General features: G+C 30.7%; 2 protein-coding genes and 1 long non-coding RNA gene across 6 annotated transcripts in view; 2 read left to right on the forward strand and 1 right to left on the reverse strand.

The window, feature by feature from the left end:
* LOC127728497 (uncharacterized) overlaps window positions 1–18,362 on the forward strand; it is a 42,184-nt gene that overhangs the window by 17,667 nt on the left and 6,155 nt on the right. The window lies entirely within an intron of this gene.
* LOC127728473 (uncharacterized) lies at window positions 442–9,442 on the reverse strand. Of its 3 annotated transcripts, none has more exons than XM_052235869.1 (6): window positions 9,278–9,442; window positions 6,038–6,536; window positions 4,227–4,323; window positions 3,524–3,666; window positions 3,047–3,084; window positions 442–1,415 (listed from the first exon to the last, which is right to left on the reverse strand). In XM_052235869.1, exons 2-6 carry the CDS (start codon window positions 6,515–6,517, stop codon window positions 1,280–1,282), a joined length of 894 nt encoding a protein of 297 aa, XP_052091829.1. In that variant the 5' UTR covers window positions 6,518–6,536; window positions 9,278–9,442; the 3' UTR covers window positions 442–1,279. The 3 variants fall into 3 exon arrangements, with proteins under 3 accessions (XP_052091829.1, XP_052091830.1, XP_052091831.1); XM_052235871.1 differs by lacking the exon at window positions 442–1,415 and adding an exon at window positions 1,422–2,017; XM_052235870.1 differs by lacking the exon at window positions 3,047–3,084 and having other exon boundaries at window positions 9,278–9,441.
* LOC127728485 (uncharacterized) lies at window positions 11,701–17,978 on the forward strand. 2 transcript variants are annotated; one of them, XM_052235887.1, is made up of 3 exons: window positions 11,701–11,879; window positions 15,754–15,972; window positions 16,325–17,978. In XM_052235887.1, the coding sequence occupies exons 2-3, from the start codon at window positions 15,758–15,760 to the stop codon at window positions 16,419–16,421; spliced, it is 312 nt and encodes a 103-aa protein (XP_052091847.1). In that variant the 5' UTR covers window positions 11,701–11,879; window positions 15,754–15,757; the 3' UTR covers window positions 16,422–17,978. The 2 variants fall into 2 exon arrangements, with proteins under 2 accessions (XP_052091847.1, XP_052091846.1); XM_052235886.1 differs by lacking the exon at window positions 11,701–11,879 and adding an exon at window positions 14,531–14,786.

The following is an 18,362-nucleotide window of genomic DNA, read 5'->3' on the forward strand; positions in this document are numbered from 1 at the left end:
ACTTGAATAAAAACAATTGGAATACGGAGTTGAAGAGTATCAAAAACCGAAAATTCCGATAAGTTGTGTAAGTGACCATCACTTGAATTGTCCATATTAGATATATTTTATGATATATCTAACTCAAGGTCAGACGTGTCAGAGAGTTGAAAAGAAGTAAAATTTTAAAATGCCCCTCCTGTCTTTCGTTGTTTGGTGTATTTTACCCATTGTGCAATAGAGGTAAGTTATGTAAATGCAATCTTCTGGACATTATTTTTGTTGGTTAATTCATGTATAAATAGATGCTATTTTTATCTGTTAGGCCTAGTGTTATAGACATTTGGTCTCAATTGAAGGTATTTTTACTACAACAGCCCTTTGAACTAAGTAGAATGTCAGATTTTCATCCGCATCCTGTTCTAAAGTTCTTCTGCTGGAGAAAGAGTCTAAGAACAAACATTCATGGAAAAACATAAACAAAGATTTTAATATTGAAATAAACAGATTTAACATATACAAACAGTCAATAGATATATACAAAACAAACAAGAAAAATATTTGTAAATATATACCCATTCACAAAAATGACATTTTAATATAATTACCCTAAAGACAACCACATCATAACGTTATAGGAATACAAATATTGGCACTGAGTATATTCATTACATTGATGAGCAAGCGTTTTTCATTCGATACTATAATACTAAATAATTCACGTCGAAATATAACTAATTAAAGTGAAATGTTGCTGGATATAAAAAAAAATTCATACAAAGTTTAACATAATGTTACTTGACTACTCGAAATTCGTTAATGTTTTGTTACAGGTTATTTAACCATTCACAAAGATTAGGTATTTTACATTTTGGATCTTATGTCTTAAAACAAAACTATAAAAAATAGAAGTAGTAGATGTACCGGAGATTAACTACGTACAAATGTAACTTTACATCTTAAAGATGCAAAAAGAAAAAAAAAACTGGTGCATAGTAACTAAATAAAAGGACACAATGGTAGTCCCATTCCAATTATTTTATTTTCAGATGGTACTGATATCTCAGAATCGTATGCCATGTCATTCGTTTGCAAAAAGCTGATTAAAGCAAACTGCTTCAAGTTATGGGACCAAAGCCGAGTGAGATTCGTTCATATAAAAGCTAACCGCGAAATTGATCGAAATATTTCGTGTCTGAGTTTGTTTGCATGGTACAATATATGGGAGACATGTCTTTCGATGTATTATAATGAGTTTGTAATATGCATTATAGTTCCCAACCATACAAAACAATGACAACTAGGAATGTCCTTTATCAGCTTGATACAGTAGCCAGAGTTTCTTCCATTTTCTCTTTAGCCCATCTAGATTCCAGTGTGTTAGATACTCTTTCCATGAAAGCACTTTTGGCAGGTCTGTGACGTAATCGAAAACGCTGGAAAAATTGCAATAATGAACATTTGTTTAAAAGATTTTAAATAAACATTTGGCCTTTAAATGAACTGCTGATATTATGAAATCGAAACGCTTTTAATTTTATATATTGTCAAACAGAATTATTCAACTAATCATCATATCATACAACATACGAGTTAAATTTGGTAAAGTTTATCATTCCCTACTACAACGGTTTTGTGCAGAACGGTAAGGTTTCAGATCTAGATGAAAGTTATCAAAATATTGCAATTGGTAAAATTGTAAGACAGACCCAGACATCATGTCATCGCACACGAAATATGTTATGCACAAAATATTGCTTGGATTTTTCTTTGATATAACATTGGCAAGAAATATTGACTTTCTTTCTAATAATTAACTTACCGAATTATATGTACAAATAAAAATAAAAATAACCAATACCAACTGAGCAAAGCTTTTGTTATTCAGAATATATAATATTAACGAGTATATTTCATTAACGTACCTTTTATCCAAGTATTAATTAAAAGTTATGATTTTATAATACACATTGAATGTATATAAATATGTTAATCAAATTTAACTACCATCGATCTTTATTCTTTTACCCGTTGAACACTAGAACATGAAAAAAAGGTTGCTAAATTTACAATTGTTGGTCATTTTTGTCATGGTTATATTAGAAACTTCAGATTAATTGGGATTAATTTTTCCATTTTCTTAACATTGTGATTCGTTGTTATACTAGTCTTCAGTCATTCTTTTTACCTAGATAAATCCTTTTTGTAGTAGACTTATAGGGCAGCAGTCCTTATGCGCTAATTTCTATTTTGAAGATGTATCATTTCCGCCAAATATTATTTTTCAAATGTATCAGTTGCGCCAATTCACGGAATTTATACGCACCAAATTACTTGTACTAATACATTAAAATCCTTAATAAATTATGGTACCATAAAAAGAATAATTTATGGAATTAAAGACTATTGTTGCAAGATATGACAAAATGATAAGAAAGTAGATGCTTTTGCTGATTATGTGTTATCAATAGATGTTAATGACAATGCTTTTTCCCACAATCCGTGTGGCCTGAAACTTCAAAATCCGCGAGACGAGTTTTATTAAACCACTTTAAAGACTTTAAACTCAATCACTCAGTCAATGGAAAATGCCGGTAAAACACTGGATAAATAGAGAGACGGAGGTCATTGCTTTTCATTAAAATAGATTGTCGCAATCGTATACGTGTACTTTATTTCTGGCGCAAATGACACTAGGCATATTGAAAACTAGTGGCACAAGCGAGTTGTGGAGCAACAGGACTTTGACGCATGTTTGGCGCAAACGGATTTCTCCAACTGGTGTCCAAAGTGTTATAAGTTCGAGTTGTAAATCTATCTTATTGTATTATTTTCCACACATAAAAATTTATATCGTATTTCTCATGAATTCATTACAGAAAACTAATGATTAAGAAACATATAAATTTTTAATTTTGACATTAAACCAAAATAGGATTTATATAACGGTATAAGAAGCTGAACAAATTGTACAGAACTATGTTGCAACTGTTGAATATCATATAAAAGTATTTAAAAAATGAATAAAAGCAACAAGCTAAATATAAACCATACCAATTTAACTTACCTCTGAATATATGTTAAAAGCTTTTCAAAACTGTATTGCTATAAACAAGTTCGTGGTATTTCAGTTTTTATGCCATGCAATTTTAAATGTGTTGAATTAAGTAATTGTTGTTTGAAAAGTACCAGAGTAGATATATAGTTCATATGTAAGCAGTATAACGTACAAACAGTGTCCGAAGGTCCCGTTTGATTTAAAACTATTTTTTAATTTAATTCTACTAAGTTTATCAACATGTGAAACGTTTTACTTCGAATTCTGTTCCCATTTTGTAATGTATTTCAGTATTAACAATTGTAAATTACATTAGGCGGTATATATATATGTAACCAATTTGGCAGACGATAACTGTGGTACATTAATATATATTGAAACAAAGTAAAACACTTTCTTGTTCCTATTATTTTCTACATGTACGCATATACATATAATCCAATGTATTGCAACACACTGTTGACAACAAATTTTGCAAATACTTACTGTATATTCCCCAGGTTTTATTGGCCATTTTTCTCTATCCAGGATAAGTTGAGAATCAAAAGGAGGCTGTGGTGTTTTAGGCGGAGCCATCTGTTGACCTTTAATATCTCTGTCTGTTGCTTTGTCAAAGCGTTCCCCGTGAACTGTTAAAAACAAAAAGTTTTATCAATACAACACACTAAAGAGTAAAACATACTGAACAATCGCGTTGAAACTGAATACAAACCAAAAAAAAAATTTTAAATAGAATTTTCACACGATATGTATGACGTACATGAATCAGAGACATATGTCTCTGCATGAATCAAGATGACAATATTTGTTAATACGATATATACATTTACCCCTTTCATATCGTATTTATAAATATTGTCATCTTGATACATGTCTATACAATCCTACAAAATTAAACTAAGACGGAATAACCTTGTATTATCAATTGAACTTGCTCTTTAAATCATGAATTTTTATAAATTAGAATATAGTACTTGAAATCTATATATAAATCACAAGAAAATTCTTCGAAATCAAAGTCGTCTAAACTAAGACAAAAGTTTCATGTTTTAAATTGATATATGTTAGTCGTTTTTGTATTTTGACACTTGAATTTGAAAGAAACAATTAAAATAAACTGCGTTTGATCAGTATTAAACCTTTGTTCTACATAGAGAAACTCGATGTAACTTTATTTGTATTGCCTTACTTATATCAAGTCTTTCTGAATGGAATTTCAAGTTGTATGGATCTTTGTCATATTTCGATAAAAATTCTGACAGACCAAGTTTTTTCAGTGGAGGATACTGCAAAAAACAAATAATACACAATTAATATGAAGCCAAAATAGCAATGGAATGATATATCGTTACAACTTATAAATATATAATGCATGATGTTGAATTTAGAAGCAATTAAAAACAACGATATTTTGTTATAGTAGTACAAACATGTTTAACCCCGCTACATTCTTTATGTAACTGTCCCAAGTCAGGAGCCTGTAGTTCAGTGGTTGTCGTTGGTTCATGTCTGTTGTATTTGATTTTCATAAATTGTTTTGTTATAAATTAGGCCGTTAGTTTTCTCATTTGAATTGTTTTCATATTTTTTATGTCGGGGCCTTTTACAGCCGACTATACGGTATGGGTTTTTCTCGTTGTTGCTTATAATTGCTTACATCCACTTTATTTGAACTTTGGTGGATATTTGTACCATTGGCAATCACACCACATCTTCTTATTTTTATATTAATGGTTTTGACTTTAGTGCATGTGAAAGTGAAGGCAGAGTTACGTTTCCAGATTATGGATGTCGTATGGTTTGATGTGTCATCGTGTTGCCGTTTAATTGATGTATACTTACTCCTCCTTTTATTCATTTTAAACTATAAGCTAAAAGGCAAAATAACTCACAATTATAGGATTATGAAAAAAAATGTCGACACTGAAACTAATATAAATGCAATTAGATGTAGCAAATCACACACAACAGTCAAAACATAAAACCAAAGGCCGTAACAAACGTTGCAAAATACAGTGTAACTGGATAAAATAAAACTGTCAACAGATCATCGGCTCCCCGAACCGCACACACGTCAGGTATATAAAAACCAAAATTGTTACCAATCATTTCTTCAGAGCCTCACGATACAGAAAAGAACCTATTTTAGGGCACCCACTTTAAACAAATTGAGCAAGTATGGGAGAAAATGGCAAAAACAAATTGCTAAAATTACAAAAATTAAGTTTACATTTTACGGAAAGTATTTTTTCCAAAAGTTGCAAATTTCAGGAACAGTGACCTTTAACTTTTTCCTATTGGCTCCAAAATAGATATACGTCTTCGACTTCCCAATAAATTTCATCTGTTCAAGATTCATTATAATCAAGCAAGGGAAATAAAGTTAAAATCTGGAAAATATTTTGTTCATAAAAGTTTCTTTTTCTAGTAAAAGTCTCCTTGAACTTGGTTCTGTTGACTCCAATTCAATAGGCGTCTTCCTCTTTTCCTATATTTTTCACTTATTTATTTCAATCAATCAAAGGAAATTTACGTTACAATCCGGAAACATTTTTCAGTAACAGTGACCTTGATTTTGTCAAATTGAATCTAAATCATTAGGTGACTTCCTTTTCCTTATATTTTCCATCTTTATAAATTGTATTCCAATTAGGCAAAGAGAACTCACGTAACAATCCAGAAACTATTTAAAAAAAAAATATTTTGGAACAGTAACCTTTAACTTTGACCTATTGAACAAAATATCAATAGGCGTCTTTCCCTTTCCTATTTTATTCCTATAAATCGGATGGAAGGACGGACAGACGGAAGCGATTTTTTTTTCAACAGTGCTATAATTTTTTAAAGTATTTGCCACTGCGTTAAATGAAAAAAAAATCCATCAATCTATATGTCTTAAACAAAAAATAATCACAAGAGAGAGCGAGAGAAATTTAAGCTATACGACAACATAAACTCCACACACGAGTACTATTAAAATCGTAAACTTTTCAAACATACCCCTCTAAAATCATGTTCTCTTATATCTGCAAACGGTCCAGGGTTGTACATTCCCTCTGTTACAAACTTTTTCTTTGCTGTAAATGGTCTCATTATCCTCCCTGTTGTCACAAATCTTGTTCTGTCTTCCTTTAATGGAAGTAGAATGTGGGGAATTACTTTTTGACGTTCGCGTTTTATAATCTCTCTTTGTCCTGGTATTGTTCCATAGTTCCAAGGTTGCATAGATTCACGAGAATTACGTTTTGGAGGTTTAGGAGCAAATATTTGAGGTCTAAAATCCGGAGGTGGCCGTTTCCATATATTATTGTCTTTAATAGGTTCTTTTGGTTCATAGTTTTCACTTCGTATTTGAATAAGAGTCTCGTTTGCGTCATATTGCGTTTTAGAATGGAATCCGAATGGAACAATTCCAAGCGAACTTGCTGCACTTCCGAGTCTCTCTGGACTAGTTCTAGACTGGCAATCTGACTGACTCATATTGAACCCTTGAAATATTCTGAAAACGAAAACATATAATTCAATAATTTAATAAATATGATTTTTAAAAGAAAAATTCGCAAGGGGTTCCGTGGAACCCTGTGTCTCGCCTACGATTGCTGCTGTCAGTGTAAAAGTGTAATGTTGACTTAAAAAGTGAGTCCATTTATCAGTATAATAAGAAATTAAAAAAAAATCAAACTTTCTCTTTAGACGCTACTTCTTGGTCTTGAAGATTAGCTTCTGTCCAAGTTTCATAACAATCCACGAAGGTTAACAAACTTATCATGTCAACAAAATTTACAGTTAACATTTACAGACAGTCCATCTATCAGAAAAAATACTTAAACAGACAAAAAAAAATGGAAATTTACAACCACTGACAGGCTGGTGACTGGATTAACAGGGATTCAGATGAAGGTGTTAATATTTTTGTTTTACTACTTTTATTGCTTTGATCCATGCTAAAAAAGTACAATATATCAACATTAGTTAGAATCGACAACTTCAACACAAGTGATGAGGAAAGTCCTTACAGTGTCAACAAAGCATTCATACTCTCTTATTCTTTACTACTCCAGAATCAATGATTTCTTATCAAAACTTCACAAAACGGTCGAGTGATAAATTATATGGTCTTGTGTGCATTACCAAGTACTAAAATTAGTAATTAAAGAAGTGACTTTAAACATGAAACTGAGAAAGAAGTATTATTGTAACAGTTGATGAAAAACGTAGTTTGGGTGATACATATTCCAGATAGCGCATAGTTGGCAAGATATGCATATATGGATATACATTTGGTAATTAAAACTGTAAAAGATTAATCATCTAACCTTTCTATAACATTGCTGTTAATGATATTTATCTATGGTTTTCAAATTCAATCATTTAACATGAAGCTTTTCATTTCTTTAGAGCGGTAGATTTAAATTGACAAATGATAAATGGATTTTCGATATTTAGGTATAAAAAACTTAATGAAATATTGTCTGTAATTTGGCGACAAATTTAAAAACATTTATAAAGGTTTTAGCTTTTAAAGCCTCCCGTAGACAAAAATCAATGTGGTATTGATATTAGATCGGTGACGTTCACGGTGTACTAAGTAACCATATACAGTAATTGGTATCAAGATAGAGGTTTATATGCCGTAGATTTTTGTTTGATTTTAAATACCTTGACTTTTATGGTATTCTTAAGTATTTACCTAATGCATAAATGTTTTAATAAGATTTAGCTGTTAAATTTTAGTAGATAATGTAATTTCTCAAATACTAACATATCTACCGACTTTTTAATGGTCTGAGATCTAATCTGTAAGTTGGTTGCAAACATTGACAATGACTATGTTCAACGATATAAAAATGTTATTGAAAAAGACATAGGGAAAGGGCAGAGACAAATGGACCGACTTTTATTCATTTGCCACTAGGACTGAGTAAGTTCAGAGTAAGGGTATTTTGCTCAGAGTATGGGTATTTATAGACCGAATTCTTCCCTTTTTACATTGCAGATATTTCCTGATATTCGTTTGCTTTTTACTTTGTAACTTTTTTCTATTTATTTCTCATTTTTTCAATATCAAAATTGCCAAAAAATAAATAGATAGAAAAAAAGCCAAACGAAGATTAGGAAATATCTTCAATATAGGGACAGAAGAATTCGGTCTAAGGTGTTTACAAACTAAGGTATCAAATGTAGGCAAAACAAAGTTTAACTCGGTGTTTCAGGTAAAGTGTCTTTAATAAGGCCTTCTGGAGCTCAAACAATGTGGTTTCTCCTTTCGTCATCGTCAACATGGGTCTCCAACCTACCGAAAAATAGTATTCTCTCTGTTTGTTAAGGCTTATAATTACCACATCTGAATTCCCAATTAATTTGTAGAACGTAGAAAATCGAATGTTAGAGAATAAAATGTCAAATCTTAATCAAATTTACACTTCAAAGTAATATATTATTGCTATCATTTACATCATTTAACAGTTATACTTATATATCTCTGTATCGTTTATAGTGTCTTGCTACTCATTATATTTTCGCTATAAAATAATCATAGGTTAATACTAGTACTTGATTTGAGGAGCAGCTATAGCGAATCGTATATTTGTAAAATTCTTTATTGGACTTTTGTGGAAAAGTTTTTCGATTTTTAATTTCTGATTCTGTATTTGTTTGAACATATGTCGTGTACACAAAACTGTAAGTAACAGTTTGCACGACGAAGATGTATCAAACAGATTGTATCATGGTGAGATGTTTATCATTATAATTTCCAAAGAAGGCATTTAAACGAGAAGTGTCAATTAAAATGTGTATATAAAAGTGTATTGTAAATAATTTGTTTACTTTAAATTACTAGTACTTGTATGTTAACTTGCCAGAAGAATTAAAACTAGTAATATATAAAAATGATAACAGGAGTTACCAAAAACATTAAGAGTACTGCAGACCATAAAAACATTTAGAGTACTGCAGACCATAAAAACTATTGAAACCAGACTCCGAAATATCTATTCACATTTAAAAATATCAAAAAATATCATTTCGATTATCAGTATATCAGAAGTCCATATTTAAAAAGAAAATTTATTTTGAAACTTACTAAAGAAGAACAAATAGTATTAAAAGGGTATGGAATCTGGGACTATTATATAATAGTCCCAGATGGAATATACTCTTTTATGGCAAAACGCAAGTCAGATGTTGAAGAGAGCTCACCTTTCAGGGTGGAAACCTTATAGTAAACAAATATCTTACCGGTTAATTAAATCACTATTATTATATCCTTTATATTTATGTAAAGTAACTTTGTAAACATTATATGTTTATACGGCTAATTTTCACATTTTCATATTACAAAGAACTACCGGAAATCGGACATGTTGCTAAGGAAAGGACGCCTTTAGTGTAACAAAAACCCATGCGCAGTCTGTAGAGTTAATCCTCCGTAACGTTTTTCAGTTTAAATTATTTCAATTGAATATGTACAAATGAATTGACTGAACGATTTAAATTTATCCCACAATTATCGGATTTTTAAATAACATATAAACATGTTCCTTTTAAACCCAGATATATTATTGATTAGTTATATCCATATCTTTCTTTTTGACTGATTATGTCATTTTCTAATTAATCAATTAATTAATTAACTATTGAGCTGATTAGTCTGCTATGATTATATATTAATACTTATAGTAATACCCGTTATAATATAGCCCATAGAGATTCTATAACGTACCCATACAGATACAGTTTTCTTTTTGCTTGGATCGGTATTTTGGAAGATGTAGCAAAGCAGAGTGCGATTCTGTCATAAGTGGTTTCATACAGACGATTTTGGACTGCAGCGATACATTTCTTCCATGCTCCTACTAAACACCCGACGACGAATAAAAGATTTGGACCTCTGACTTGTGCAGTTCTAATTTTGGAAAGAAAAGCATCCTCTACTGTTTCATTTCAAACATCTTGATACAATTAAAAATGGCCAACAACGCCTCTAAACACAGCGTAGTACAAAAAAAAAATAAAACTAATGAAATATACCGAATTTCGTCAAATGGCAAGAAACAAAATCAATTACTTTGAATTGTGAACTATACTGACCCTGCAATCTGTGATTCTTTTCACGATCCCGGTTGCAGCTCTGCTGTGGAAGTGACAGCCATAATTACAAAAGGACTAGTGATTTATAATCTAGTATTCTATAAAAAGTATAGTAAGAGAGGCGACCGTGTGATGTGAGGTTGTCTAAATCTTAAACTTGACACTTTTGCATATTATTATATGAAGGATAATGATAAATATATTCGAAACACATAGTGATCATCGAACTTTGAAGGATAAGGATTCATTATATTTTATTTTACTGCTGTTTGTCTTTTCATCATTTTATCTTTTGCATGTCCATGAGGTCTTCGGTTTTTCTTCTCGACTTATGATTTGGACTGCCCTTTGGTAGTTCATCCCTTTTTCATGTATAACCTTTCAAACACAAATAATTCATTTTTGGCTCTGAATGTCCTTAAATACAAAATTTTACAAAACCTTTAAAATTTGCAATATATTATTAAAGTGTCTTATTAAAATTTATAAAACAATACTACTGGTATAGACCGAGCATATATAAACTGATACAGTTGTTTACTCTACAAAATGTTAAGCAGTTGACTTTTTTATTATTATTATTATTATCCTGGCTTTTAAAATGAGGGACAGTATTTTACAAAATAATTAACATTCTCTGTCTACATGTTTTATTGCAATTATAATATGTTATTTCTTGTTTACACCGATAAGCTGTAAAGCTTAAGGTAATAAAGTAAATATATCAAGTTTCCTTCAACGTCAATGTTTATTGCAAAGTAATATTTGTATTTTAAGGATATTTGTTAAAATTTTGGATAATCTTTTGAATATATTAGATATATTCAACACCCATATCCACTAGGTTGCACAAACTCTCTAAAAGGATCAGCCTTAACTCTTTTACGAAATCAGTAAAATGTTCAGAATTTACAGCCTATTATTGAGAATGACATGAAACTTTTTTGTTCACACTTACATGGATTCACCTTTTTCTAGTAGCGTTTGCAAAACGAAATAAATAAGGAAGGGGAAATATCGGTTGCATTTTTGCTACCAAAAAAATCGAACACGTACAGATATCAATTTTGTGTGTGCTTATTTAGATTTGAGCGTCTAGTTGTATCTCTATTTCTCTGCAAACCAAATTACATTGGTATATAGATTCTTAAAATATATCATATTCCCAGACATACAAAACTAAAACAGAGACAAATATATTAAAATTACAGTAGAGGTTATACTAGAAAGGTAAAGTACATGGCTTAATCCTTATAAATTTACACAAGTTGTTGTGATCAGATAGACTTTTCCTGTTCATAAATTCTTGTAGGACTAAAACAATCGAATGACTGTTTCTTCAAACAATATATTAGGATTACAGAGAATAAAGAATATCAGCGTATATGGTCTTCGGAACTTCGGACAAAAGAATCGTTTGTAATATCGAATGATATTGGTGTACATATAAGAGTCAACGAAAAACACAAATTAAAATCTTGAGGCCAACTTTTATTCCGTCCAATTCAAAAGAAACCGCCAAATAAAGTTGTCGTTCCGGTTACTTAAGCCGAAACAGGACATAACACATGACCCCGTGTTTATGACACACAAGATTTAATACACCTATTTATTATGAAATATAGAACGTAAATACACAAGTAAGACAGTGGCCATTCTTTGTCTCAATTCTTAGTACCAAGAAAAGCGGAATTAATACAGATTTCCACAACTACGTATATATAACAATTTGTTATTTATCTTGAACTTGGTAAGTATAACATATATATATATATATTCAAACAAACATAGAAAATATATGCATTAGATTAAAGTGAAAGTGAAAAAGGTCATACAATTTCGAATGTTATGGGTCCCCATCTTAATGAGAGTTTGAAACATAAATATGTACAAAAAGGTCTTCATTAAAATCTTGATTCTTTTTTTTTGTGTAATCTGTTTTTTCACACGGGGGTCTTTGACGGAAGTATTTAGGACTTGAAGGCTTCCTTTTATAATTTTATTGGACGGATCCTAATGAAACCTACATGTTATGTAATTATTAGTATATACCTTTTTTTTTCGTTTGTCTGACACGACTATCAGTAACTCAACCACCATGCAGAGACCAAAAGACGAGGGTGTATAAAACTACGGGTCACCGTACGGTATTCAACAAAGATAAACAAATTTAAAAAAGGCAGTGGGCTATTTTGCCGGCTCCGGCAAAATAGCCTCTTAGGTGCTATTTTACCGGCTCTAGCAAAATAGCGATTTAAATAGAGTTTTGCCGGTCTTAATTCAGATTTTCAGCATAATAATTACGAATAGAAAGAAATGTAGAGACATACACTTTAACATGTTAATAAGAAATCTCTAAAAAAGAATAGGGTTTTTAGAATAGTTTGTTTTTGATTTGTTGTTTAGCGATAGTAAAACAAATATGTTTTATTTGTTATTTTAGGTATGTAATATTAAGCATTACATTAGAACGCGCTTGTTAGTGTAAAGTATATACCAAGTTTGGTTTAAATCGATTGAAAGATGTTGAATGACAGACAATTTCTGTGCTGCTTGTCATCTTAAATGCGTGGCGCCATTCGTAAATGTATATAGTTGCAAGATAAAAACGAAGATACATGTAATGATGAAACAACTTGACCCACCAGTGGATAAAGATTTGTGGTCTAACAAAAATATAAACAATATGTAGTCAAAAACACCAGTATCAGCCTAAGAGTACTCGCAGTCACTTAATGCTCGTTCCAGCAAAATACAACTCTTATCGTTCAACACAATTTTATCTGTAAAACAAATCATCAATTAAGAGCACGCCCCGTGAGGTGCTACTAAAAGGCGGAAACGGAAAACGGAAACAGAAAGAATTTGCATCTTTCCTTTTTGGTTGTTTATTTTCAGGCGTGCTGTGTATAGTATATCACATGTTAACAAAAAAGAAAAACAGAGGAATGAATTTAAGAAAAAAGAATTGAAAGCATAAAGTATTGAAAGAAATGGCAGGAGATGATGAGCCTATGTTTTTAAAATAATTAAGAAGGGCATGCATTTTGTACGTAATTTAATTGCGTACACAATTGTTCCATTAGTTCATTTATTTTATATTCTACTCTTGCACTTACGTCGTTCATGCGATTCACTATAGTCTGACTTTTCCGATTTCCCCAAAAAAAAATCGATATAAAAAGAGATGCGGAATAAACGTCATTGAGACAGTTACCCAACAACACAAACAAAATCTACATACGGCTTAAAACTATGGACATTCGCCTCGATTCTAGATAGGTTGTAGAGTAATTCATGTTTGGGGGAAATGCTTTTCATCATTATTTCTTTGGGTTTTTTTTTAATTTTAATTGGAAACTAGACATTTAGAAACTTGGATACACTTTATTTTTATGTAACACTTAACAAAATCCCTCACTATACAAAGCCTTTCTCTCCCGATTACAATGCTGAAATACGTTGTTGGTATTAACGTCGGAAAAGCATTACCATAAAAATTATGCTCTCCTGGATAAACGAACACTTCATTTTTGGGATCTGTGACGAAATTCTACTCATAGGTTATATTAGTTCCATTAAAATGAGGCTTTAGATGTGAGGTTGTTCCTCACAGACAATAAATGATTGGTCGACAATTAATTGGTATGTTGATTTGTTTTGAGGAGTATGCATCCGCCTGAGATTTCTCAAATAGCCTTGACGCTCCAGTGATAAAATAAGATTTTTATATTTTGCAGAGACAAGATCTTTTTTCTGAACTGATTTTATTGTACGTTCTTATTTGTACCTTTAGTTATTATATTGATCAAGATTAAAATGAAGAGGACCGGGTGGTTGAAAAGATTAATTCGCCCGCCACATGCATATATCTACTTTTCGGGGCGATTTCGATCTTGGCATATTATATAGAAAATTTGAAGAAATATGATGACCTCCAGATGTCTTATGATCTTTTTTTGTTGGGTTGCTTTTTCATTGACACATAGTCACATCTCTTGTTTATAAGTTATTTGTTAAAATTTTCAAGTATCCACATTTAATGAGACTTTACACCCTCACAATATAACTAAATGAGAAAGAATATTTGTAGATTTTTAAAAAGGCAGTTGTTTTTTTAGGCCCATCTAGAAGACTCCGTTATGTAACGCTCTTCATGTCGCAGTGAAAAAATGGACACAATTTAATTTTGAGATTTTTCGGATATTTCATAAAAGAATTTTGTAAAATATTGATTATTTTTTTTTATTGTGAAAGGTTTAAGACAAGACAAGTCATGTCTTGTCTTGTATCTATATCTATATATATATATATTTATATCTAATTAGATAAATAAGTCAGTATGTTCTATTGTTAATTGTATTTGTCACTCATTTAGAGAAATGCTTGTCAAGTCTATTCAAGTAGTTTTTGTTTTGATATAGCAGATTGGATTTAGTATTATACTGAACAGTACCAACTATCTAAATTGTATTACATGCTGAAATTATTGAATTTTATATCGAGGAAACAGAGTTGTCATTTGCAAGAGTCGGCGTAGACTCATATTATTGTTTACCGTTCCTGTGTGTGTGTGGTTGCAGGCCATTTTTTTGTTTAATTTAGGTATTCATTATAAAAAGGATAATACGACCGTATCTTCTTTTAAACAAATGAGGTAAGAATAGATTAACAATTTCCTAAGTTTCTATCTTAGTAACAGATGTGAAAATAAGATGACTATATGTATTGTTAAAGCCAACTTTTCTGAAATGAGCTTGTGGGACCCTTTCAGTATTGTTTTAGGATACTAGGCCTTAAAGCCATTAGAAGACCGACTATAACCAAAAATTTTTGAAAACGCGCAAAGAATCAGTATTAAAAATTCGACAACTTTCAGTAAGCATGGATTGACGGTGAAAATGACAATAAACAAAATTTAAGACTGCATTAAATGCTCATGTCCAATTCTGTCGTTTTGTTAAATTTTTACTGTTTTGGTCGTACTCTGAACGCTTGCTTTAATGTATACGCTATTTCAGTTTCATGCTTGTATCAGCGAATGGTGGATATTATATAAATATAGCTAAATTTATATCTTTAATATGTACACTACCTAAGCAACATTTTCAGTATTTTAGTTCTTTACTACATTTTGTTTTTACTTTTAAGGTTCAATAGTTAAGAAAATCCATACAGTATTTGAAAATGAATATTTAATAAGAAATTATATATTATAGGTTTTAAAAAGGCGAGCAAAACGATCATGTCTGTGCCCTTTTTCATTGATAAGAAACCATAACACTCTCTCAAAGTATCTTGTCCAACCACATACTTTACAGTATGAGTTCATATATATCAATCATCTAATCTAAAGCTGGTATTTGTCTTTGCTGGTAACTGCAGTAGCATACTCACCTCATTGGTTCAGCAGAATGTAGGTTCAAACTAAAGTCTATAGAATTGATATTAGTTGTTTCCCGCTACATTTTAAAAATAAGAGCAAAGAATGGTTGGCTCTTTAATGTTAATATGTCTTAGTGTAATGTTTGTCTACAACTTGTCTGTAATATAAACTCATCATCGGAGTGTTATAAACTAAGACTAAATGCCAATTAACACAATTATCATTTGTTATTTTATAGTAATATGTCTTATCCATCAGCACCACCACCTCCTTATTCCCCATCAGCACAGCAACCAGGATATCCACAGTATCCACCAGGCCAACAAGCTTATCCACAACAGCATCCACAACAGTATCCACAACAGTCTCCACAACAGTATCCATATGGACAGGGAGGAGGATATCCTCAACAACAATATGCGCAACAACCTACAACAGTTGTATATACTCAACAACCGTAAGTATTAAATACTGCGAACCAAACTATCTTAAGTAATCACTTAGCTAATTTCCATACAGTAACAACTGTTATATATCAGGTTTCGCTTCTTTCGGAGTTTGAACATTGGTACACTACTGGTTCCTAAAAAAATACACAACCCATTCGAGAAATGAGATTAAGCAGTCAGTTTAAACTTTTTAGTAGAAGTTGTTACAAGTCTATATGTACACCTATAAGTTAGCAAATTTTTTAAAGGATTTAATGGTTTAATCTATAGTATCAATTGTGAATAACAAAACAATTATTAATTAATCAAGCTTCATTCATACTTTTGTTTGACTTATTTTCTGTTTTGACATTGTTGTAGGGTTGTAGTACGTGAAAGAAGAGACAAGAGTGACGAGACATGTCTGTATGTGTTACTAGCTGCATTATGTTGTTGCTGTCTGTGTTCGGACTTCTGAGACAATAACACAAACCACGTCCAACAATTATTACATATTGTTATAATGTATAAATGACAACAAGTTTTGTTCGTGTTTATGAAAGAAAAGTAGTATTATTTGTTGTATATATCGAAGGATCTGATGAAAGCTCATACAATTTTTTTGTTTTGTTGTTATGAAAATGAGAGACAGATATAATGTGTTTATATTTTTTTTAAATTAATTTGTCATACAATAGAACTCACGAAGGTTGATTGTGTAATTTAGACAGTAAAAATTTGTATTGAAATGTTCAGTTATTTGTGAAAATGATTCAAAATTATATGTTTTATTAGATTCGAAATTATATACATATAAATATATACTTTGATTGAATATACATGACTATTATTCAATAGGTAGTATTTCCTCCCAAATAGTTTTCACTTTTCATGACAATCTAATACCAGTGTAGTAAAAAAAGAAACTATAAAAACGATTCTATATCTATACGAAATCCATAAGTTGCATTTCATCAAAACATGCTAGTTTTTACTTTAAAGTTCTTTCTTACTCATGGCACCATTTTCTTTTTTAATGAATTATTTTTTATACTAGACGTAGATGTGGACAACTTAAAACTAATGTAGATGTGGACAAATTAAAAATAATGTATATGTGGACAAATTAAAACCAAATAGCAATTATTTTATTTTGCTAGAAGTTGTATTTCTTGTTTTTTATGCTATTCGGATTATTATGTGTAAAAAGTTTACCAGTATACTTGATATAATTTAGCTGTTTACAATCAGAAACGATAAATATATTTCATAAATAGTTTGATATTTTTCATAGATATTTTCTCATTTTATTCTATAGCTTATTAAAGGAATATTTTATCTAAAAATCTGTTGCCATTGTGGAAACATAAAGAAAGGATTTCCTTTCAACTAAAACAATATGATTTTGACAGTACGATATATAAAGTCTGATAAACAGACAAAAAAGGAGCTATTGTCTTCTCCCTGAATGTAAAAGAAATAAATTCTAGAATCATTTCAAAATATTGATAATTTCATGGATGTATAGAATGATATATTATGGACACTTTAGTGCGATAATGTAAACTGTGAATCATTATATCAAAATTGCCATATTTGACCTTAGAAGACATAGTTTTTTTTACCAATTTTACCAACATCAATATATTTGTATTAGAAAAATTGAAGCAAAAACCTTTCGGATAAGGTTGTGGCTCCCATTAAATACTATGACACTATCTCAAAATGAGGCTATTTTTTGGCATTCTTTAGCAACAGTAAGAAGGATGTTTTCGATAGATTTATAATGATTTACAATTCATTTTGATTTTAGATTCCAAGGGATACAAAGGTGTCCTGCTCATGTCTTCTTTATTCCGATTCAAATTATGGCAGATGAAAATAAAGTTACATTTTCCAATTTATCATTTATTCATATTTATTGTTTATGCTTAAGATCTGTTTATATTTTCTATGTTTTACATTTTTTGTTGATTTATAATGATAAAATCATTTTGTGAGAGATCGTGAAATAAAATTTCATCTTGTTTTCATATTTCTGTTGTCCTTCGTGTATGTCTATATAAAAATAAGAAGATGTAGTATAATTGCAAATGAGACAACTCTCCACAAGACACCAAATGACACAGAAATTAACAACACTATAGGTCACCGTATATACGGCCTTCAACAATGAGCAAAGCCCATACCGCATAGTCAGCTATAAAAGACCCCGAAATGACAAATGTAAAACAATTCAAACGAGAAAACTAACGGCCTAATTTATGTACAAAATAATGAATGAATGTATAGAATGATATATTCTGGACACTTGTTTATTTCGTCAACAGAAAGGTGTTCAAAAGGAAGTCTTTCCTAAATACAAATATCGATCAAAGTGCGTGTAAATGAATATCTTTACGTCATCAGGTCACTCTGG

The sequence above is a fragment of the Mytilus californianus genome, unplaced genomic scaffold, assembly GCF_021869535.1.
Source record: "Mytilus californianus isolate M0D057914Y unplaced genomic scaffold, xbMytCali1.0.p SCAF_2, whole genome shotgun sequence".
NCBI classification, from domain to species: domain Eukaryota; kingdom Metazoa; phylum Mollusca; class Bivalvia; order Mytilida; family Mytilidae; genus Mytilus; species Mytilus californianus.

What these genes read in the sequence shown, in the direction of transcription:
- LOC127728473 (XM_052235869.1), bottom strand. Translation starts at nt 6,517, where the DNA reads ATGAGTCAGTCAGATTGCCAGTCTAGAACTAGTCCAGAGAGACTCGGA. An exon ending in TTCAGAAAGACTTGATATAA is followed by an intron (nt 3,667 to 4,226) that starts GTAAGGCAATAC and finishes TGTTTTTAACAG; the next exon opens with TTCACGGGGAACGCTTTGAC. An exon ending in TAAAACCTGGGGAATATACA is followed by an intron (nt 3,085 to 3,523) that starts GTAAGTATTTGC and finishes ACTTGTTTATAG; the next exon opens with CAATACAGTTTTGAAAAGCT.
- LOC127728485 (XM_052235886.1), top strand. An exon ending in GTTGTATATACTCAACAACC is followed by an intron (nt 15,973 to 16,324) that starts GTAAGTATTAAA and finishes ACATTGTTGTAG; the next exon opens with GGTTGTAGTACGTGAAAGAA.